Source organism: Labrus mixtus, chromosome 14 (genome assembly GCF_963584025.1).
Source record: "Labrus mixtus chromosome 14, fLabMix1.1, whole genome shotgun sequence".
Taxonomy (NCBI): domain Eukaryota; kingdom Metazoa; phylum Chordata; class Actinopteri; order Labriformes; family Labridae; genus Labrus; species Labrus mixtus.
Genome location: NC_083625.1, coordinates 24603968 through 24628192, shown reverse-complemented (window position 1 = coordinate 24628192; position 24225 = coordinate 24603968). Strand labels below are relative to the sequence as shown.

The following is a 24225-nucleotide window of genomic DNA, read 5'->3' as shown; positions in this document are numbered from 1 at the left end:
TGCCTTCTCACCGTAAACAATAGGACATGGAGCAAGAAAGCCTGAGCCATCCGAGTCCTTCCAGAGAGGGGGCGTGGTCAGACACAGCTCATTTACATATTTAAAGGTACAGACACAGAAACAGCCTGTTCTGAGCAGGGCTGAAATAGAGGGGTTTATAGACATGATCAAATACAGGATCAGAGTGGATTTAGAACAAGACACTTCACACACATGTTTTGTGGAGCTCTGACACTTCATTAAACTGGTTGAGATTTTACGGTGTATCAGCTTCTAGCATTTATTGTGCATTGTCCACGTAATGAAGTATCTGTGTTATGAAATCTTTAACTCTGAATTTCAATTCTCTTCTGGTTTGTTTCAACATGCTTTTATTTTATTTAGCATTAGAACTGTTTTCTTAAAAGTTTATCTGAATGGAATTAAGTGGATATATTTTCAATGCCCCGTTTTTAGGACCGGATTACTAAGAAAGGGACTTATATAAATGGGAATTCAATTTAAACTTTAAAATGCTCAGTCACTGATTTTTACCTAAGTAAATTATTACACTGTGAAAGGGGCCTTACTTATATAAATTCTGCAGATATTTTTTTCTGTTCTGTTACTTCTACATTTAGTAAAATCTGTAGACTTCATGAATAAGTATATGTGGATAAGCCAAATGAGTAGCCTACTTACAAAATTCTGTATTCTATTTAAATAAGTAACGTTTAAACGTTTAGACATTTTTGTAGTAATTACCTTGAAACAATGAGGAGACGTTAATGATTTTTGGTATATCTAACTTCAGTGTAGCGTTTAATTGTCTAATTATTGCCTGGTAAAGTCATATTTGAGCCATTCCGACGACGCCTACATTTCCCATAATGCACTTGGCTTGGTTCGTTTCCGGTCCTGCGCCGTTTCTGGAGCGGATTGGAACCCGGAGTCAGGATTCGATAAATGAAGGGTCTTTTGCAGAAAAGGTAACGTGTTTTCCTTCTACTGTACGTCGCTTTTCGACTAAATGGCGACGCAGTTTTGTAGCGAAAGTGCAGACGGTTGGTCCGGGACGCTCCGGGGTTTCCTGAGCCGCCTCCCAGGCCGACTGCGAGGCGTTCAAGAGCGTCGACTCCGGTTTGGTGGTTAGCGTCTCCGGTCCATCCGCCATGCCGACTGTTCTTTGTTACATTGTACAGAAGAGGAGCCGCTCAGATCGGAGTTAAAACCCGGCTGGAGTTTGGGAGCGATTCAAATCCTGGATCCCTTCTCCTGCCCGGACTGCATTTGATAATATGGACGTCCACATTGTATCGCTTACACTAGAAACCAGTTATTGTTGTTATAAAACACTGCTGTGTTGATCCCGGAGGTCTGATGCATTCAGGGAACCTGGACTGTCCCGGGTTAACTGTGAAGATACAGCCTCTGAAGTTCAGTCACACGCAAACACACTCTTACAAGTAGTTCCTTTGTAAAAATGCACATTTCTGTAATGCATTATCACTGCATAACACATGTTACTAACTTACAACACAACAGTGTTGCTAAGCAACCACAATGATATTCTGTGAGAATATTACACTTACCTTTCCCTCCATGTTTTAGGTTGTCATAATGGCTGAGCAGACATCAGATGAGCTGATCTGTGAGTATGGATTTAGCTCTGTCTGCAAGTTTCTGACACATCGTGTGTGTGTGTGTGTGGGGGGGGCTTTGTTTTGTTGACAGGTGTGCTGTGTGTGTGTTTCAGGGTGTGAGGACTGTGGGCAGTACCATGACTCTGAGTGTCCTGAACTGGGACCACTGGTGACCGTCCAGGACTCCTTCGTCCTCAGCCGGGCCAGGTGAATGAAAAGTCATGGTGCAGTCTGAACTTCACTCAAAGTAGTCTTTTTATTCATCTGTTTTCGAGCCCAGACAATATTAAATATATGCCTCTAACAAATATGTATCAGAGTACATGATTTCTGATAAGCGCTTGTTATTACATTTCTAATAGAACATATGTCTCAGGAGTGATTTAAAAACAGTGTGATCACACAGTATGTTTAACAGAGCACACCACAGTGACACCATGGTTTACATTACCCTCAGCTACATGTCTGCAGCAGATATAGCTGAACATCTCAGCTAATTGTCACCACAAAAATGATCGACAGTGTGTAATAATTTGTGACACATCGTCGACCACTTCTTACTTTATAGTGAATTATCATAATGTTACATATTGTAGAGATGATCTGAAACGATTGTTTTCATTTTACAATAACAATGTGTCACCCAAAGTTCAATAGGAAAGAACGCCATATTAAATAATTTATATTATTGGTTGTCAGCAATTAGTGAGATTTCCTATATGTACACATACAAGGAATCTGGCTCTAGTTTTATAATGTCCTGAATGAACAGAGACACAAAAGGATGACAAGTTTGACAAAGGTACAGTCACCTGAACTTTAGATTTAAGAGTAAACTCTTTAAGATTGTATCGACAGCAGGGGAAATAGTGGGCAAACCACAGAAACCTGTCTCAACTATTCACTGATAGGATAAGGAAGTATGCGAGGAGTCTCCTAGCAGATAATTCCCAGTCCTCTGGGTTAGGGTTAGGGCAACTTTAAAAGTATTTAAGAAGTAATTTCTCCCAAGTGAGATAAACATTCTTAACCTTACAAAATGTCTGATGAGATCAAAACAATGACATGATGTTTTTAAAGGAGCAATATGTTACTCTGACACCTAGTGTTTAAAATGGGTACTGCAGTCCAAATTCAAAACATTGTAGAGAGCTGTCTCCCCCCGCCCCCTCCTCTCTAGAGTCGATGATCACGCAGGTTTCCATGTGGTGGACACTGAAGCTTCAGTGTTTATCCAGCTCTGTATCGGTCTGTAAACCTTTCTGTGTTCTAACCTCTCTCCATTTTTCAAAAGCATCTCCAATATTGATCCTAGTTTGAGCACGTTTCTGCTCGTGGAGCTTATTAGAAACATGCAGAGGCTTTTTAGGTCGGGTACAATCACTTCTATCTGAACCAGTTCTCTTGCTCACTTCCATCACTGCAACACCTGTTGGTTTGACCTGATAACTGCTCTCATATCTGACAAACCGAGGGGCGTCTAAAACAGATGTGTGGGGGTCGCCTTAAAAGCGCCTACCTTCTCTAGTCCAAACAAATCCAGAGCATTCAGGAGCAGAATCTAAAGTTAGAAGGAGGACATACTGTCTGCTGCATTGTTGTCAGAGAAGCCAGCACTTCAACATAACATGTTTCCATAATGTCTGATCATATAGTAAGATCACTTTATCATTTCACTCAGTAGTTATCTTACATATCTCTGCTCTGTTTTTCGATCGTATTGACCTCCTGAATGTTTTTATACTACTATATGTATCTGGAGAGCTAAAGGCAAATGTGCACCCGTGGTGGACAATAAAGTTTTGTTTTCTTCTACATAAAAAACAGAGCTACATGTGCGGTACTAGAGAGCACTGTAGCGACTCGCGAGGCTCCCATCTTCTTCATTTTGGGCCAATCATAAAAATAATAAAAGTGTACCATCTGTATCTGATAGGTTAAAAATATCATGAGTCATGAATTACCTGACAGACTTCCACAATGGTAACACTTCATCACAGGATGAAGATCAGTGATCAAAGTCTTTGTTGTATATCATTTAAAATCCTTATTCCTCTGTTTCAGGTCGTCTTTACCAAACAGCCTGGAGATCAGACAGGCGGCTGATGGAGGGGAGGGGGTGTTTGTCATGCGCCGGCTGGTCAAGAGGACCCGGTTCGGCCCGTTTGAGGCGAAGAGGGTCCCCCACCTGGAGAGAGAGGGAGTGTTTCCTCTGAAGGTGCAGACTTAAGAATCCTGATAAGACACTGTTGAAGCTGTATTCTGTTTTTTTTTTAAAAGGCTGGTTGTGTTTTACTTACTCTGTTGATCCTTCAACGCTCAGATCTTCCAAAAGGATGGGCTGGTGGTGTGTTTTGACTCCAGCAGTGAAGAAGACTGTAACTGGATGATGCTGGTGCGACCTGCCAGAGACCACAAACACCAGAATCTGACAGCCTACCAGCAGGACGATGACGTGTACTTCAACACCTCGCAGGTACGGCCAACTGTCGTAAACCTGACACTGTCAGAGCTGCTGATGATGGCCTGGAATGAAATGGGCTCATTTTGTCATTCAGCTCGTTCCTCATTTTAGGGAAGCTATTTATTTTACATTAAACATATCAGTAAGTAAAGTAAGTAGTGTTTTCAGCCTGGCTCGTCTAGAGTCTTTCCTCAATAATATTACTTTGAATTATTTACATTTAAACATAGGAAGCATTCCTCTTACATGTTACAAAGGATATTAAAAAATAAAGTAATTACCGTAAAATCTGGTGTATAAGAGGCACTTAAATTACTTATTTTTCATCCAAAAAGTTGGCTGCATCCTATACACCAGAGCGACCAATATACAAGTGTAAAAAGCTGACACACGTGCAGTCACCATCATCCACTGTCGCTCCCATTCATTGTGTATTGCAAGCTGAACTGGGATACATAGCAACGCAGACCAGGCTGACAGCGCCACTTTTTAACTGATTTTCTCTGTCATGAGGTCATAATCCTGCATTTAAATCAAATAAAAGGTGGTATGTTGTTCAGTAAATAAACCTTGTGTTGTGCTGGTTTGACTCCACAATTAGAGCATAAAGGTTCTAATGACTACTAACTTGTCCCGATGTCTTATTTTGTTTTCTAATAGAAGATTCTTCTTTATTTTTGTCTTCAGGATGTGCTGCCAGGATCAGAGCTGAGGGTTTGGTATGGAGCGTTCTACGCCAAGAAGATGGAGAGGCCCATGCTGAAGCCTCCACTTCCACCTCCACCAGTTCAAGCAGGTAGTTAACATTACAGCACGGGTTTTACTGTAAGGGGAAGTTGACACAGCCAGCCGTATGCTCACTTGGTAGGCAGGGTGTAATGTCTGTACATCACTACAAGTCACTACATCTTCTTCCTGTCATAATGCATCACTCTATCAAACTGTAAACACTAGCTAGAAAAGGGGTTGCACGCTAACTTTAGCATGTGTCTAACAGCTAACAAGATATTAGACATGTTACTTTATTTTGAGATACGGCTGCGTTTCCATCAGTCATTGTTCTGATTATGTTCCTGATCAATCTAGAGTAACTGAAATGATCCTTTATTGGTCAGATTTTGGGTTTTTAAATGGCTTGCATAAACAGAACTACAGTGCAACATCATATCAGCTTCAGGCTTCACACTCTGAGTTTGATGTCTCCTCTGAGAGTATATTAAAAGGCACCAGAGTCCGTTTTATTAATTAGTTTTCTCTCTCTTATTTTAGATGAGACACCTTCCTCAGCTAAATCAGAGACTTCAGATAAAACCAGAGCCCACACAGCAGCTAAAGAAAACAATGCAGGTAGGATGATTAAAAACATCCAGCAACACTTCTTAGTCATTTTTCTGATCTTAGGGGGGGGTGTCAGTCCTTTCAAACATCTCAGCAGAGGTAATGCTGTGTCATGGTAACACACTCTGATTCATCTTCTTCCCTCTGATCGCAGGCAGCACGCTGAGTCATCTCGATGAGGTACAGACAGTAACGATGTCTCCAGTCGAAGAGAGTCTGGGCCCTGTTGAGGAGGAGGGAGACCCGCCTCCTGCAGCTCCACCGGGGCCCAGGAGAGGACCGGGCCGGGGGAGGAGAGCGAAGGGACGCAGGCCTGGAGCTGCATCCGCCGCAAGCAAAAACAAAGGTGAGAGAGAGAGACAGGAAGAATAGCTTCTCGCTATGCTGAAGCTTATGTGGATCCAAATAAACAAACGAACAAAACAGGCAGACGAACAGGGGAAGAGTAGTTTTGTGATAGGAGCCGGTTTGTGTGGAGGCAAAGTCTTTTAACAAGATGACATAATGAGTTTATATTTCTTCCATCAATCACATCATCCTGTAATGAAAAAACAGTAAGACATTTATCCCAGGAAACAGGAGACACTTGTTGTTCCACTGTTCTTATATTTCATAATCATATGCAGGAAACTTTTCGATTGAGACTTCATATGAAGTAAAAACTGGGATTTTTTTCCATCAAATCAAATAAACCCAATATGTCATTTTGTTTATTTGAGTGCAAGCCTGATATTCCTGACGTTGATGCTAATGTTAGTTTCTTTTTAGCGTGTGTTTACAGTCATCTGCCGTCTGCTGCAGCTCACAGTGGAGCACATTTCTCACACGTGGCCGAGTACTATGGTTTGAAAAGTGAGGTTAAACACCACACTCATTCTACTGCTCATTTTGTGGCCAGGGACTTAAAGGTCACATTCAAGAATGTCTAACGGCGTTTTACAAAGTGAAACACAAGACAGAAGGCGGGACACAACGTTAGGATGAACTTCAGAGACCCATCATCAGTTGGATCCAAACTTCCATAAAATCTAGCACAAAGCACAGATTCCTCTCTGACCTTGGATTCCTGATGTGTTTAGATGTGAAGCCTCCAGTGCGGAGCTCGGAGCCGAAGGCGTCACGGTTGGCAACAACAACAACAACAACAGCAGCAGAGAGCAGCAGCACGTCGAGCGCCGCAGACAACCCGGCCGTCCTGAAGAGACACAAAGTCCGAGAGCACAAGAGGGTGTACCGCTGCTCGCTCTGCAACAAGGTCTTCCAGAACAGCAGCAACCTCAACAGACACATCCGATCTCATGGTACGTGTGTGGACATCCCTTTGAGGGTTCATCATCTCCTTCTCTGTTGGGTGGGGGTTGTTGCTGCTGTATAAACTCAATGATGAAACAGACTGCGGATTATTCTACGGTTTAATCTGCTGAGGTCAGACAGTTACAACAGAAACACAAATTGTTAACAATCACGAACTGACAAAGTACTGACAAAGTTTCTATGTTAACAAACTTGCTTATATTCTGCTAGAAGGTACATCCTACAAATTCTTGGCTACTTTGGTACATCTCTATAAGGCGAGAAAGAAGACCTCAGCTTGACTTGTAAATATCAGACATATATATTTCATTCTCAGCAAACCTTCTCTTACAACAGACAGTTGACTCCAAACCAGATATAACTCTTCTGCTATGAGATGTTTTACATAGATATGGTTACAGCTTCAACCTGAGAGAAGAGTTACTCTTAGATGGTAGAAAGATTTAAATGGTTCATTCACAAAGTTACCAAAATGTATGAATTCATGAAAATTCGTACTAACATTCTCAGACTGCAACGTGTGATGTAATGGCTGCAACATAATCACTAAGACATCCTCTTCAGGAGTTTCTATAAGGCTCATGTGTTTTTAAACTGTCTGATAACTTTGCAGACAGGATCCCTATAGAGATGGACCTTTTTATAAAGTTGAATTTTTAAGCAGAAAGGCTCTTAACTTCTTTTCCAACACCAACCTCAACTCATAAAACTTTATTTTTCTACACTCCAATGAATGCCGTCAGCAGTTACTTTGTGTTATTCTCTTGTTCTATGCCTTGTTAGGGTTAAGGGTTATTCAAGCACACCCTTCGGAAAACACCAAAATCACTTCACTATAAAAACAAACAAACTGGATAAAGTAACACTAGACGAGCAGCCTGCATGGTCTGTATGTGAAGATGGATGACACAAGATTGTTCAGTATCATGGACACGATCCTGTTTGTCCTCTCAGGTGATAAGCTGTTCAAATGTGATGAATGTGACAAGTTGTTCAGCCGCAAGGAGAGTCTAAAGCAGCACATCTCTTACAAGCACAGCAAGACCATGGTGAGTAAGAATCCCGACTGTTACCTCAGGAGGGTTCTGTTACTCTGCATGCTAAATGTTTGTTAAACAATATGACGTATTTCTATTCGCTCCCACAGCCCGACATGGAGTACAAATATAAATGCAACACATGCGACAAATCCTTCCGCCTGGAAAATGCCTTAAAGTTTCACAACTGCCGCACAGGTAGGATGATGCTCTTTCTTTGTGTTTGTTGTGAAGTTTATCTGATTTCTTTGCCCTTTCAAAATAAAATGTTACGGTTCTCATGAATGTCTTCTTCTTCTTCTCTCCAGATGACAAGACGTTCCAGTGTGACATCTGCTCGCGGTTCTTCTCCACAAACAGTAATCTGTCCAAGCACAAGAAGAAGCACGGTGAGAAGCTCTACTCCTGTGAAATCTGCAACAAGATGTTCTACCGCAAAGACGTCATGCAGGAGCACCACAGGAGGCACGGAGTGGGTGAGTCCCACACGGAGCAGAGCACAGGGCTTTGCTTTTTGTTCTTGTTCGGGTTGTTAATTTCATTTTCAGAGGAGAGATTTTTCATGTTGTGTGGGGAATTATACTTCCAGATTCAGGTGCATCTTTAAAAGGGTTTTATTTTGTGAGATGTTAAAGCTCTCTGAACTACAAACATGTGTCATCTGTACAGGATCAAAGCACATGAAGAGAGAGGAGTTGGAGGCTAACGGAGAAGAAGGGACCAAGTACAGGAAAGAGCCGTCACCCTGTCCCATCTGTGGCAAGGTGAGCACATACTGGGGCTGTCGGCATTAACCCGTTCATTGTCATTAGTTAAGGTCCCTGTTATCCCTTCAGGCTCTCCGTAGATAGTGCTGCTTCTCTGAATGTCTCATTTCACTTTAACAAACTCTCAGACAGCTCAGCTGACGAGTCCAAAGTAATATCCACCTTATGACATCACACATTGACTTTTGTCACTGTTCCTTTGTGCTGTTTGACATCAGTTTGATCAGCAACCAGTTCCTTTTTCCTGTGGCTGAGTTTATAGGGTAACCTTCGATCTGGAAGTTTGTTATTTTATTTAAAAATAAAAGCAGGTTTGTGGGCCCTGCTAGCCTAGTGGTTAGTGAGTGTGGCCCATGTACAGGGACAGAAGACCTCTGTAGTGGGCGCCCTGGGTTCAAGTCTGACCTGTGGCTCCTCCCCCGCATGTCGTTCCCCGCTCTCTCTCTCTCTCTCTCTCTCTCCCTGATTTCTGACTGTCAACTGTCCTGTCTCTAAAATAAAGGCATTAAAATCCCCCACTCCCACCAGAAAAAGGGAGGTTTATATTCAAACAGGAAGTAAAGTACCATCAGTTTACGACAGTACAACAACTCAAAATAAAAGCCTAACAAAAACTGTTTTTAAATGTAAAATAATGGAATATCTAACATGCAATTAAAAACAATGATTAATCGTGATTAACTATTGAAATTGAGAGATTAATCCATTTAAAACGTTAATCATTTAACAGCCCAAATGCATACACACAGCAGAAACCAAAAATGAAATGGTTTCCTTATGACAGCAGCTCCAACTGTGCATGAATCCTAGAGGTAGAAAAACAAACATGTTGAGTATGTGAGCAGAAGTATTTCATCATTTAAAAATGTTGTGTGTGTGTGTACAGGTGTTCTCCTGCAGGAGTAACATGAACAAGCACCTGTTGACTCACGGTGATAAGAAGTACACCTGTGAGATCTGCGCTCGCAAGTTCTTCCGTGTGGACGTCCTGAGAGATCACATTCATGTCCACTTTAAGGTAAGACGCACAATAGAGAAATTCACTTTTTATAATTTATCATGGAAAAAAAAAACTCTAAACAAACAGGTAACATGTCACTATTCCTTAAAGGTCACACATTCTCCTCCTCTTCAAAAGTTTAAATAAGTCTCAGAGCTCCCCGAAACGTGTGTGAAGTAAATCCACTCTGATCCTGTATTTGATCATGTCTATTTCAGCCCTGCTCAGAACAGGCTGTTTCTGTGTCTGTACCTTTAAATGTAAATGAGCTGTGTCTGACCACGCCCCCTCTCTGGAAGGGCTTGGGTGGCTCGGGCTTTCTCGCTCCATGTCCTAGTGTTTACGGTGAGAAGGCAGACTCAGAGGACAGAACAAACACCTAGCTGTGGGAGTGTCACCCACCTGGGGGAGGGGTTACTGCCCTTTGTGATGTCATGAAGGGAAAAATCTCCAAACGGCCTGTTTGAGGACACATTTTCTGACAAGTGGAGCGGGCAAAAGACGGAGAGGATGAACTTGGATGTTGGATGTTATTAATAAGGCTTCATCACCATCTTGGGAACACAGCCGTCATTAAACTTTTCTTTGAATTCCAGGACATCGCTCTGATGGATGAGCAGGAGAGAGAGAGCTTCATCAAGAAGATCGGCATCTCGGCAGATGACAGCGACGAAACCGACGATGATGAAGAGGAAGACGACCCAGAACACCACAAGTACAACTGCAAGAAATGTCAAGTAAGATTTGTCCTGATAGGCCTGACTTCAACACATAAACATTAACTTTATCTGAATATTCAAAGAGTTCTAAGAGTCCTGTTCAATAAACCAGACTATAGCCACATCATATTCATCATCATCCCACTTCTCCTGTCTGCAGCTGTCGTTTGCAAAAGGCAGAGAGTACCTGAAGCACATCATGGAGCAGCACAAGGAGAGGGGCTACGGCTGTGGGATCTGTAACCGACGCTTCGCTCTGAAGGCCACCTACAACGCTCACCTGGTCATCCACAGAGAGCAGCTGCCTGACCCCGCAGTGCAGAAGTAAGACCACAGGGGGGCACACATACAAAATCCTCTACATTCTACTTTGATGGTTTTTGTGATGTGGATTTCAATTTAGTTAAAGGGATACTTCACCCCCTTGAAACATGAATCTGTATTGACATTGGGTCATATATGTAGTAGAAATGTGAAATATATTTAGAAGTTGGTGCCTTCTTGGTCGTGAAAAGGCAGAAAGTGTCTTTTTGGCTCACGTGGATGAAAGACACCTAATCCCAGAATGCACAGCACCGGAGGCCATTCCCACTAAGGTCCTCTAGTTCAGAATCAGAAATACTTTATTAATCCCAGAGGGATCGATACAGTTTCTCCAAAATATACAGTATAGCAGTAGAAATATAGTAATAAAAACATTTACAGACATATTTACTTCAACACATGAGGCCATTTCCTCAACTGATTCTGAGATTTCTTCCAGAATTGATCTTGGAAATTCCTGGCAGAAAACAGACTCTATGTCTGTGTCCATAGACAAACAGTGAGAGCACCGACACTACCAGTCCGCCCCAGCTCGAGCCGGCCCGGGCGGCCAGTAATATAGCAATATAGCCGCGAGACGGTTGCTGCCATTATCAACTTTCTCCATGGAGCCTGTTAGCATAGTTTCCAAGCAATATGGCGGATGTTAAGTTTTGATTCTGGGAGTGAGTTCCCACCCACTGATCTGTGATTGGTCTGTAGCTTCAGTGGTCGAAAATATGAGGAACTAGCGTTTTAGTTTCACCCCGCTAACCGCAACAGCTTCCAGTGACGCAAAAATCGTCATTTTGCGTCACTGGAAGCTCCTTTTCAGACTCAGAAATACAAAGATTTCCCATCTCAGGGGAAAATGAGGGCGGGATGCACGACCATTCAAAAATACTACCAGGTTTCTAATGATACAAAGATTAATGCAAATGGGTGAAGTATCCCTTTAAGCTGTGTCCTTTCAAAATAAGATAAAAGATAAGGATTGGGATAAGCCGACATCCCACTTATACTTATTGTTCAAAATATTAAAGAGATTTTTTAAAATTGTTCTTAAGAGAGGAGTCACAAAAGAGGAGATCGGGAAAAAATGTATTCTAATCCATGAAACACGTGCAAAGGGTTAAATGGCATCTCTGTTCTCTGGTGCTGTTTGTTCAAATTTCAATGATACATTAAGCATCAGTCCTTTTTGGGGAAAACTTGCCCCTGTTCTGGCCTTATTGCAAGAAGTGTCTAATTTACAAACAGCAGCACTAACAGCCAAACAATACTTACCGTCAGCTGAGAGTTGGTGGTAACTGCACCTCAGTATAAGAGTCAGACTTTCCAGTGATCAGGAAAACTATTGTCCTTCTGCATGATGTAAAAATAAATTATCTGTAAGTAAAGTCTGTAAATATGACTTTGATATGACTATTATTAATAAAGTCGGCTGGTAGATAAGTCTGGGGATGTCAGCAGCTCGATACTTCATCCAAACGTGGAGCTGTCCAGCAGGACGAGGATACACCTGTTGTTGTTTTTCTTCAAGTTGTCCTTTCTCACTTCATTCAGGGAGGAAGCTTTGTTAAAAAAAGTGAATATTACAGTTACATTTTTGAAGTCTGGCCTCACAATTAACTTCCCCTGGCCTCCAAGCTCATCATCTTTATTTGGACAAAATTGTGCTGCATCAGCATCAGTGCTCAGCTCAGTGCAGAGTAAAGGTGCAGATGGCTTCTCTTCACTTTCAGTCGCAAAACAAGAGTAAACTGCGCAGAGCAGGACAACTTTTTTTTAGCATGTTTGTGCCTGAGTACCGAGAGAGTAGGAGCAAATGGTGAAGAATTTTTGGATCCATTCTTAGTGAATAAGGCCCTCAGTGTGTCACTACTGAGAAGGTGTCAGGACGCATTCGAGCTCAGGTGACTGCTATATAATATAATATAGAAGAAGTGAAAGGTCTCCTTTTAACAGAAAATAAAATCAGTACAACGTAATCCTCTGTTTCACAGATACATCCATCCATGTGAAGTCTGTGGACGAATCTTCAACAGTATCGGTAACCTTGAAAGGCACAAGATCATCCACACAGGTGAGCATCGGCCCAGGAGCTCTCAGTTATGACTCATCATCAGATCATCATTTTAAACTGTTTGAAAATTCACTTTAAAACACACAAAACACTTTTACAGTCCCTACTCACAAACTCTGGGCTGCTCTTCAGAGTTGTATACAACTTACACTTGTTTTAGTTTATGCCTTTAACTCCCCATGTTTTCATAGTACAGCAGATATCTCAATATGACAGCGACATGACGATGAGATATTATGGGACTTAGTGAAACGAGAGGGTGATATTTTGATGTTTTGACTTGTTAACATACACACATGTAACAGTTAAATAAGTCACATACAGACACACAATGACAATAAAGAAAAAACGTTTTAATTCCATGTGGTAATCGTGTGACTGCTTTGTCTGATCACACAGGGGTGAAGAGCCACAGCTGTGATAAGTGTAACAAATCATTCGCGAGGAAGGACATGCTGAAGGAGCACCTCAGGGTCCACGATGACATCAGAGACTTCCTGTGTGCAGAGTGTGGAAAAGGTCAGGACGTGGCTGCTGCATCAGACACCTCATAATGTCCTTTCACTGTGTAAACCTCCTGTAACCATGAGCTGACATCACTTCATGTTTGGATTGTTGTCTTATGGAGTCCATGTTTTCATGTGCAGGCATGAAGACAAAGCACGCTCTGAGGCACCACATGAAGCTTCACAAGGGCATCAAAGAGTACGAGTGTAAGGAGTGTAACCGCAAGTTTGCCCAGAAGGTCAACATGCTGAAACACTACAAGAGACACACGGGTGAGATGAAATGAGTTACAGATTGAAATGTAAGAGATGAGAAGCTCGAGCATTCAGAGCAACATGTCCTCAAAAATCTCCTTTTCAACCTGACTGACTTATAGGGCTTTAACACTCCTGAACTATTTGCAGGAGGAGCTGTATGTGTGAACGCAAACAGCAGAGTTTTTCGCTCAGATTTTACCCGGAGTTTCTCCTGACAGAACCCGATTATTTTTTCTGCAGAAATTCAGAGTGAGCTGAATAGAGAACACATTATCAGGAGAATTCAGCTCGAGCCAATAGGAGGGGGGAGAGACGTTTATATCCTGTGTCTAGAGTCAGTGCATAGACTGCACGCCACCGCTACAATCTCTGTACACGTAATTAAACGGCTGCATTATGTTTCCTGTTCTCCAGTATGTTGTTCTCCACTCTTCAGTTCAGATTGTGATTCTGTTGGATTACACATAGAATTGATATAAACACAAATATTCTCATTATTGCATCGTATAGCTGATTCTGTTGCTTCCTCCACTACTTTCACGTTGTTTTTTTACGTCATGACTTACCTCGGGACTCTCTCTTTCTATTGGCTCGAGTTGAAATCTCCGGAGTATAGGCTGCCGTGTTCAGACATCAGCTCACTCAGACTTTCTGCGGAAAGAATACTAGGGGTCTGGACGGAGAAACTCCGGGTAAAGTCCGTGCGCAAAATGCGGCTGTTTGCGTTCACACATAGCCTAAAGCACCCCCAGGTTGGCCTAATCTCCAGAGTTTTTCAGGAGATTTCCATATGTGTGAAAAGGGTTTAAGTGAACATCCAGGTCAGGAGAATCTCCGGAGCAGTCCTCCTGAAATCATCCAGATATTTTCAGGAGTGCATGTGTGAAAACACATACACAAAGAGTACAAAGTTTAAAGTGTGAATGTGTCGTACTTCTGTTTGTCCTGCTTTATGTGTTTATTCTCCCGACCGTCTGCCTGCAGGTATAAAGGACTTCATGTGTGAGCTGTGTGGAAAGACGTTCAGTGAGAGGACGACGCTAGAAACACACAAACTCATCCACACAGGCAAGTGTCTCGTGCTCGGAGGAGATCACAGCAGCAGGCTGAAACAAACATTCAGTTTGTACACCGACTAAAACAAGACGAGCTAATTATGGGAGCCTGTAATTAAGCTCATAATTTAAAGCCAGAAGAGAGTTTCTGCTCAGACAAGAACCACCACCGCAAGATCCTGCAGCTAGAATGAAAAAGAAGCCACTTAAGAAATGAAAGGATATGTAACCATAAAACACAAAGGGAAGGGCATCCAAACAAAGACGGACAAAAGAGGTTTAATAGAAATGTGTGTGTGATTATGTAAGTAGATTTCCAGGTGTTTTAGATTTGACATGAACAACTGGATCTATTTAGACAGCTGATAAAGTATTTGCTCAGTTTGTTTGGCCGCCGGTGTTTCGAGATAAGCCTGCTAGAAACTCATGTCACAAAGAGAAGAAACTAAAGTTCTTCTAATCTTTCACATGCAAATGAAGTCCTTCAAATCGTTAACGATCAACTGGTTGGAGGTTGAAGGAAATCCAGGGTAAAATAAAAAAATACTTAGCATCATCACTTTAAGCAGAGTAGAGTTTTCTGGGACAACTTCACCAAGTACCAAGGTGCATAGAGAGGGAAAAGATTGAAGTGGTCAAAAAGATCCAGCAGCACCTGAAGAATGAAAATCAACTTTATTAGACCGACATGTTTCAGCTAGCGGTCTTCATCAGGGTCTGAAGAAGGCCACTAGCCGAAACGCGTACGTGTTGGGAGGTTGTTTCAAACATTACTGAGTTCTAAAGGTTAAACTGACCTGGTTTGCCTCTCTCTCTCTCTCTCTCCTTGCAGTGGGTAAAACTTGGACGTGTGCGACATGTGATAAGAAGTACCTGACGGAGTACATGTTGCAGAAACACGTCCACCTGACCCACGAGAAGGTGGAGGCTCAGTCCTGTCACCTCTGTGGGACCAAAGTGTCCACAAGGGCCTCCATGAACCGCCACCTGAGACGCAAACACCCCGAGGTGAGTGAAGACAGTCATGTTATAACAGTAGTTACTAAATCCCTACAGTCAACACGTTGAGATGCCATTGTTCACCTTTTGTGTTCAGGTGGTGTCTGTGAGGATGGATGAGTTTGACGATCTTCAGGAACCATCGACGATCAACGATTCATCCATCAGCATAGTGCAGGTGAGATAACTTCACACTACCTTCAATCATAAGTGAACCTTGTGAAGTCTAAACTCTGCATGCAGAGGGTGCTGAGGGTCTTCCAGGATGGCCTCTGCCTTGTGAGTGGCTCTTATTTTAAAAACATGGCCGAGAGGAAAGGGGTCTTGTCTCACTCTGAAGGGGTTCCTCCGCGATAACAAACCTGCTCGCTAAACATGATCCCGCTTATTACAGAGATATCACTTAGGAAATCAGTCTATAGAAACACATTTTTTATTGATTTAAAAATGTTTTTTTTCTCCAGCTAAACAAATAGTCAGTTGAAATCTACAGTTAGAGCTGTTTCCATAGCAACAGCTAACTCTGTAGCCTTCATAAAAATCGCTAAACTAGCTTTTGTTGCTCACATTAAACCGAACATTTCCACTGATGGGGAAAGTGAGACGAGGTGAACAGATCCAGGAGTCAGAGCAGCACTTGATTGAGTGTTTCTTCCTCGTCATGTCGGAGTCTGTCAACATGTTTCTGTTCCATTCAGCCGTCTTTAGACACCAGCGTGTCCCGTTACATGTTCTGTTAAGTGTTCACAAGTGTTGCATCTTTTATGTTATGCTCTCAGCACTTCCCCCTAAAAATACCTAAAAGAAAAAGAGCTATAAGAGCAAAAATAGGGTTTTCTCTCAGCCCCAAACTGAAACAAGAAAGCCCAACAATCTAAACATTTATAGGACAAACAAATACCTGGATTTGGGAAGAGGATCACAAAATGGAGAAACAAAAGCTCCTCACCACATTCTGCCCAGAGAGTGTGTGTCAGCGTTTCTTCCTACCTGCTCCTTTTAAATCCTCCTCCTCCCTGAGTGCAGCAAGCAGGAGGAGGGAGAACCAGCGAGAGAGACAACAGGGCCTCATGCAACAGTCCTGAAGTTTGACTTTAATCACATAATGAAAGAATCAGAGGCTAAAATGATGCTAATGCCTGACATCACAGTGTCTTATACAGTGTTCTTAACTTCCTCATGAAGCGCTGCAGTAAGCTTGATGATCAATAAATCATGAACGGTCATATTGTAACATGAAGAGTTCCTGTTTATTCACAGTATGGGACATGACTTGTGTACAATCACCCTGCATTAAGCTATCAATACGTGCATTGCTCTGTTTTCCTTTGAACCTTTAATTAATACAACCGGTATGATGGGTTTGAGTTTGTGGAAACAAAAAATGTATTAAAGGGGACATATTATGAAGAATCCACTTTGACAATGTTTCTGAACATATATTTGGGTAACCTGAGTGTCTACAGACCCACAGAATGTGAAATAAACCCATCCAGTCCTTTGTTTGTGGTCTGCATAAGTCTTACAACACAGAGAAAAATGCTCCATTTCTAATGTGCTCTCCTTGTGATGTCACAGTGGGATTCTGGTAAAAAAAAATCCCCTCCCCTCCCCTGGTATCTCCACCCACAAACTCCACTATAGCAAAACTTTAGCACAGGTCTGCCATTTTTATTCTCGCTAGTGAAGGAGTGATGTCTACGGGGAAAACTACTCAGGGGGGGGTCATTACATTTAAAGAGACACACACACCAAAATGGAGCGTTCTGAGAGAGCTGGTTTATACAGGGTCACAAACCTCCTCTGGTGCTTGATTCATGTTATATTTTGACCAAAGCACAGCACAGATGTTTAATTTAGACCACAGGAGACTGATTGAAAAGGTGGAGAGAGAGATAATATGTCCTCTTTAAGATCTCAGTTTACAGAGGACTCTCATCCTGGTCTCTATGTTCTGATGAAATATATTTCCCCTTCCTCCTCAGCCCTCTCTGACTCTGGAGAAAGACGGCCTGGCTCACGAGAGGCTCAGCCGACCTTCTCGACACCCGAAGAAGAAGCAGAGAGTCCAGGTGGAACCGGAGCTTTCCGAGTCGGACGAGTACGTCGATTTCACCGAGCCGAGGGCCGAGTCCATGACTGAATTCAACGCCGTCATCGTTGGAGACGAGACAGAGACCAGCTCTGCTGTGCAGAGTATCCAACAGGTACATACGAAGTGTTTCACAACACTATTGTCCGCTAGTCGTCATAACGTGTCTGATCTGCTTTTTCTCAAAGAGCAGAAGAAATCAGCCCAAAGTTTGCTTGCTGAGTTACCAGATACAGAGACAGCAGCTGACCTCAACCTGCTGATGGCAAACCCAATTAAAAAAAAAAAAAAAAAGGGAGCAGTGAATCGTTTTCTTGTTAAATTATGTTAACATAGTCGTGGTTCTGTTTTCAGGGGGACTGGTTTACTTTTTGTTGTGCTAACAACCTATATGCAGATCATGTTTTTATTTATTTTAATATAAGTTATCAAGGTGTAATAAAATGTCTCCCTTAAAAAATAAATGATCTAATAAAATTGAACTGGGTTAACTAACAAAGTTTCTAAATATCACAGCATCAAGTTCACCAGCGGTTATAAAGGACGTTACACATTAAACTGAAGATTCAACAATAAATGATAACACACTGAATACATTAGAAGGAAATACAATCAACTCCAAGTGGAGACAAATTTAAAGGTCACATATCCTCCTCCTTTTAAAAAGTTTAAATAAGTCTCAGAGCGCCCCAAAACATGTCTGTGAAGTAAATCCACTCTGATCCTGTATTTGATCATGTCTATAAACCCCTTTATTTCAGCCCTGCTCAGAACAGGCTGTTTCTGTGTCTGTACCTTGGCTTGGGTTTCTTGGTCTTTCTCGCTCCATGTCCTATTGTTTACGGTGAGAAGGCAGACTCAGAGGGCAGAACAAACACCTAGCTGTGGGAGTGTCACCCACCTGGGGGAGGGGTTACTGCCCTTTGTGATGTCATGAAGGGAACATCTCCAAACGGCCTGTTTGAGCACACATTTTCTGACAAGTGGAGCGGGCAAAAGATGAAGAGGATGGCCTGCTCTTATAATTGAGGGGTTTGTAGACGGACAAGAGACACATATTAGTGATTGTTGTAATTATCTGAAATGGCTTTGTAAAATGATAGATGTATTTCTTCTTCTGCTTTGATAACCAATAAATATTTGTTTATTTTTCAGGTGGTGGTCCTGGCGGATCCCAACGCTCCATCATCATCCTCCCCCAACAGCTCCGTGGGTCTGACCAACATCACCGTCACACCCATCACAAGCCACGCCCCTGCACAGTTCACCAGCCTGCAGCCCGTCGCCGTAGGTCACCTCACCGCCAGCGACCGGCCCCTCACCCTCGACAACTCCATCCTCACCGTCACCTTCGACGCCGTCAGCGGCTCCGCCATGATCCACAACCGGCCGGCCGAGCTCGTCCCGGAGACGGTGGGACCGGGCGGAGGGGCGACGCAGCAGTCCGTCGCCCACTTCATCAACGTGACCACGCTCGTCAATCCCCTGAGTCACCAGCTGGAGGCCCCCACGTTGGCCTGGAGGTCTGTAGCTGCAGCTGAGGGGGGCCAGGTGACCCCCGTCCTGGAGGGGGGTCAAGTGGAGGGTCAGGAGGGCCAGAATCAGGGACCAGAGCCAGGTCGGTCCGTCCAGAGCCAACCGCCCACCACGCAGCAGCAGAGCGGCTCGGCCCAGCAGATGTTCAGCTACTGACACAGAGAAGGAGGTGCAGGTCACCTCACACACACACACACACACACACACACACACACACTGTAACATAGTAGACTTTATTAAACTGTACAAAGCGTCACACGGATGCCTCTCCGCCCCATGAAATGAATGAACACGTTTGTTATTCACAAAAACAAAGTGGCTTTTATTCATCGAGCCTGAACCCTCTCCTCTGGAAGATTTCCATTTTAAACCAAAGCTACACGATGAACATTAAACTGCCTTATTATCACTTTTTAAAACCTGCATGAACACAAATCTGATGCTTCAAAAATCAGATCTGAAAATGTACCGACCTGTAAAAAAAGAACTGAAAGTGAAACCTCGTGTGTGAAGTCACGCTCAGCATATCCGTTTCAAGAGTCTCACGAATGAAATGTTATTATTTTCAAACGCTGTAAAACTGTAATTATTGTCTGAACTGTCTGGATGAATACTGGAAACCTTTTTCTACTGTTATTTTTTTATACAAATACCTTTTTAAAAACACCGGCTGTTTTTATTTGTGTCACTTTAACCTTTGTTTGTGTTGAATGTTGACGAATAGTCACGAGGGGAACATTCCAATCATTAAATGATGAGCATGATCTCATAACTAATGAACCTGTCAGAGTGTCACAGGGTAAAGAATGTCCTGCAAAGTCTAAATAAGGGCGTGTGTCACATAGTCAGTTTTGATTTTAACTGTAGGTTTCAACTTTCTTCAGCAGGACATACAAACAACCCTTTTCAAGTTAAAGAAAAAGTGCACCACAAAAAAAAAAAGCACTAGGGGTTTCTGGATTGTCGGGGGTTCAATCCCCAGCTCCTGCAGCAACTTGTCTGATGTGTCCTTGGGCAAGACACTTAACCCTAAACTGCTTATGCAGCATATGAATGGGATTAGTTGTGTGACCTGCGGAGTAAAAGCGCGTTGAGTAGTCATAAAAGAAATATACAAGCTCAAGTCCATTTACCATTTATTACTTTGTGTAGTTAGCTGCAAATCGCTAAAACAGTTCAAATTATTCTTTAATTAAAGCAGGTCATTTGAGTTTAAGATCTCGTTCATAAGAGTGACCTGTCCAAGAGGGCAGCAGCACACGTCCACTGAATAGGGTTCTCATATCCTCTAGAAGAGATTTAAGAAACCTTTCAGAGAGACCCTGATCCTCTCCAGTGTAATGCAGCGCTGTGTCTTTATTTCTTTTATTTAAACGGTGGAAAAAAAGCAACAAAAAAAACCTTGAGTAGCTTACGAAAAGGACAAACAGACGCTAAGGTCCTCATAGTCCTCATATCTGTTCCTTTCTTTACGATAGTGAGCCCAAACACAGCTGGTTTAGAGACACAGTAACCCAGCTCCGACCTCCACAGGAAATACAAATATTACACTTTAACCTGTGACACATTCAGGAACGTTTCTCAAATGAGATTCAGCACTCCTGTTTCTGGATGTTTCAGCCTGGTGCTGTTTGAGCACTCTTATGTTTAACACATGGCTCAATGTTTTCATAAAACACCACCAGCAGAGGGCGATAAAGACTGGCAACATCTTTTCACAGAGGGTCAAAAAACAGCATGAACAGATATATAAATACACCTGACTACAACAATACAGCCAATCAGTGATATGTCCACCAAACTCCTCCATTACAGAATAAAACATCCCTGATTTAGGAGCTGGTGTCAGTGATACAGAAACAATAAATATATAAAACTAAACAGTCGTTTACAAACAGCATCATATTCTGCAGCACACACACGTTCTTTAAAGTCACCATGAAACAGAACTGTGAGAGTATCGATGTATCGTCTCGTCGTGACGTTCCCTGCTTTCATGTGGTGTCAGAAACACTAACATTTTAGTTGGAAAATGCACATGAACACCTGCTCAAGAACAACACCTCCAGAACAGAATTAGGTGCCCGACTTGACGTCATATTCGTCGTCCGACCTGTAACAGAGACGTTCCACACATTTGTTTTTCTCTTCGGGTTGAAAGCACAGAAGAACAACTTCCTAACTCTGAAACTTGGACCATCAGAGGAGAACATGAATGCAGCAGTATTTCCAACTGAAACATGATTGAACCAATAACACGATAGAAGGCGGGACATAACGGGGATGAATTTGATTGGATCGTTAGCTTTGATAATTTTTTTTTTGATAACGCCACAGGGTGCAGGATGAGTCATCAGACATTTCAAAGGTTTTACAGGAAGATAAAATACAGTTATAAATACTCCGATAATGACTTGATTTAACAGGAACACTGGATTACAATCAGGAAAATGCATTTTGTCATTTAACGAGGGCTTCAAAAAGAATAACCAGTGAGGTTCACATTAAATGGAAAATATAATAGCAGGAAGAAGAAGAATGGAAGAATGGAAGAAATAATATAGCAGAATATCTGAGCTGACATCACCTTTAATGATGAATCCCGACGTGCCTCCTCATGTGACGAATTGTCCAAAGCCGTGAAAGCGTCCTCCTGCTCCTCCTGCGTCATCAGCCAAGACAAACACTACGTTATGAAGCTACTCCTGATGATGTCGATGAAACGCTGTTTGCTCTTACAGCTTTTTTTAATTTCCTGAAATCAGTTTTTCTTTGCTGCTCTCTAAAACAGCTACAGGTGGAAGCCGTTACACGTTCAAGGTGGCAGCAAAGATCTGAGCGACTCTCTCGTTACAAGAAACACATCCTTCTCTTTGGGCTGTTTTTTGTGTTTTTCTAGGAGAGGTAGAAATGTTTCCTATGAGCGCTGGTGTCATTATTGTTATGGTAATTTTTGTTATCGATTTGAACTCCAACACATGCCGACTAATGAACTCAAACCAGTAAAACTCACTCGACTCAGATCTAAAGAAGGGGTTTTCCATCACACTGGGTAGTAAGTGGACCATCCTGATTTATTTTCCTGCAGATGAAAAGAGCCGATTTGATTAACACACCAATGACAGCCCCTGTTTTTTTAATGATCAAGAGGCGTGATGCCACCCGAGAGAACACATTTACACTTTAAACGAGGGGTGGACGCGACCTTTAAAGGCCCTCTCGCTCTCACATGCAGAACACCTTTCACCTTCTAGCTGCAGCCTCGAGGGACAAACACTGAGCCAGCAGCCTGACATGAAGCCTGACCTCGTCTCAGACCCTCAAGATCTGCATTTTGTCTCAACGACATCCAAGATGAAGAATTTACACTCAGTCTTTATACCTCATCGTCCTGGTAACCTGATTAAAACGAGAGAGAGAGAGAGAGAGAGAGAGAGAGAGTCCTGTCGTCAAAAGAAGAGCTAAATTGTTTTTATCATCTAATGCGCCTGAATTACACACCCAGACACGCACAAGGCCATTAGGGCATAGGGACCCAGAGTCAACCATTTTTATTGCAATACATTTCATTAAAATATAGTGACATACAGGTAAGACAAAATTAGTTTCAGGGGTAAAGGTTTTTATTTGAGTTTTCTTGTCAAGGGTTTGAATCCATGAAAACGTCTATGGGGATGTTTTTGTGTGGAGATTATTCTGATTTAGTTTTGATATGACATCATACTTACTTTACATAGAGAGTAAAAGTCAAATTAGTATTAAAACTATGAGTGGAAGCTGACGTGCTCACTGTGTGTCAGGGCCTTAAGTTACTCTGTTATGGGGACATATTACTGGAAAAAACTACAGTGGACCAGCTTACCTGCGTCTGGTAGGGGAGTGGTCTCTGAAGCGGTTACAGGTACACGTATGTGGGAGAGGTTACGCTGCAAAGGTTAAAAAGAGTGGAAAACGCTGACTCGTTTCAGCCTCATGGCCTACGTCAGGGCGTTGGGTTAAAATGTGTCGTTTTAGGAGCACCGTACCTCCTCTGAAGTAGAATCTACTGCAGGCTGTGAAACGGAAATATATTTGTAGAGATGCACCGATTCTGGAAAATCACGGTCGATACCAATGCGATGATCGACATAACAAATTTAGCCGATTTTAATATCGATGTTTGTTTCATGACTTCTTTTGATGTCAGACTCCCACAATGACGACATTTTTTTTTTTTTAGAACAAAAAAGTCAGAGTTTGTCCAACAGGTGACTTCAAAGTATTATCTGAACTATCAGTTTGGTGAACTAGATACCAGCATTAAATTAATTAGACCACAACAGATAAACATCGGCTCCTTCATCGGTTCAAGACGCAATATCGGCCAATAACGATGCATCGGTGCATCCCTATATATTTTAGATAACTGCAATTTAAATTATAATATTGAACTGAATTAGTACAAAGCTCAAACTGAAGTCTCTCTTCACCCTCATCCAGAACAACTCTTTAACCTGTGAGGGTCACTGCTTCTTACAAACATTAAGACTTTGTTGTTTTTGAAATGTAGCGCTGTACTCACGTTCAGTCGGTCACATATTCAAATTTAAAAATGATCACCTTCATCATCATCGTACGGTAATTAAGCACCTACAGGAGACACGACTTAACTAAACCTGCTTGACCTAACACACACTCACACACAAAACACACACACATAATGACGACCCCCAGCTACATAACAGAACACGGTGATCCTCTCTGTGCTGAGAAGATGAGTCCACACATTCCCAAACAACCTGTTCAATATCACATAAACCCCCCCCCCCCCATTGTCACAAATGTCCCCCTCTTCTTACCTCAGGTGTTTTAGCTGCATAATGCTCTACAGTGGAACAAAGGTGTGTTTATGAAACGACACATTCCTCCGGATCATGACACACATTATCGTCTCCTCTTCACCGCAGAAATGTGAGAAAGTTTGGCACTTAAGGGCAAACTGTAGCAGCATGGCTTCCTGAGTGGACTTTTCCACTTCTTCTGTGTTTTTCATAAACCAGAAAGTGATGTCACAGCAGCAGGCACCTCCTCTCTTTTCACCTGAGGAGAGGGAGGGGCCTGGCTCTGAGCTTGTCAGGGGGAAAAACAAG

General features: G+C 42.4%; 1 protein-coding gene across 1 annotated transcript; it reads left to right on the top strand.

Annotated features, from left to right (window-relative positions):
• Window positions 1–854: 854 nt before the first annotated feature.
• Window positions 855–19760, top strand: prdm15 (PR domain containing 15). Its single transcript, XM_061055928.1, has 24 exons — window positions 855–968; window positions 1591–1630; window positions 1736–1829; window positions 3687–3840; window positions 3946–4098; window positions 4774–4882; window positions 5356–5433; window positions 5579–5770; window positions 6504–6725; window positions 7693–7787; window positions 7886–7973; window positions 8084–8251; window positions 8445–8539; window positions 9429–9560; window positions 10139–10279; window positions 10422–10585; window positions 12571–12650; window positions 13050–13169; window positions 13298–13429; window positions 14399–14482; window positions 15302–15477; window positions 15566–15646; window positions 17454–17675; window positions 18716–19760. The coding sequence occupies exons 1-24, from the start codon at window positions 870–872 to the stop codon at window positions 19250–19252; spliced, it is 3456 nt and encodes a 1151-aa protein (XP_060911911.1). The 5' UTR covers window positions 855–869; the 3' UTR covers window positions 19253–19760.
• The last annotated feature ends 4465 nt before the right edge of the window (window positions 19761–24225 follow it).

What these genes read in the sequence shown, in the direction of transcription:
- prdm15 (XM_061055928.1), top strand. Translation starts at nt 870, where the DNA reads ATGCACTTGGCTTGGTTCGTTTCCGGTCCTGCGCCGTTTCTGGAGCGG. An exon ending in AGGGAGTGTTTCCTCTGAAG is followed by an intron (nt 3,841 to 3,945) that starts GTGCAGACTTAA and finishes TTCAACGCTCAG; the next exon opens with ATCTTCCAAAAGGATGGGCT. An exon ending in ACACAAACTCATCCACACAG is followed by an intron (nt 14,483 to 15,301) that starts GCAAGTGTCTCG and finishes CTCTCCTTGCAG; the next exon opens with TGGGTAAAACTTGGACGTGT.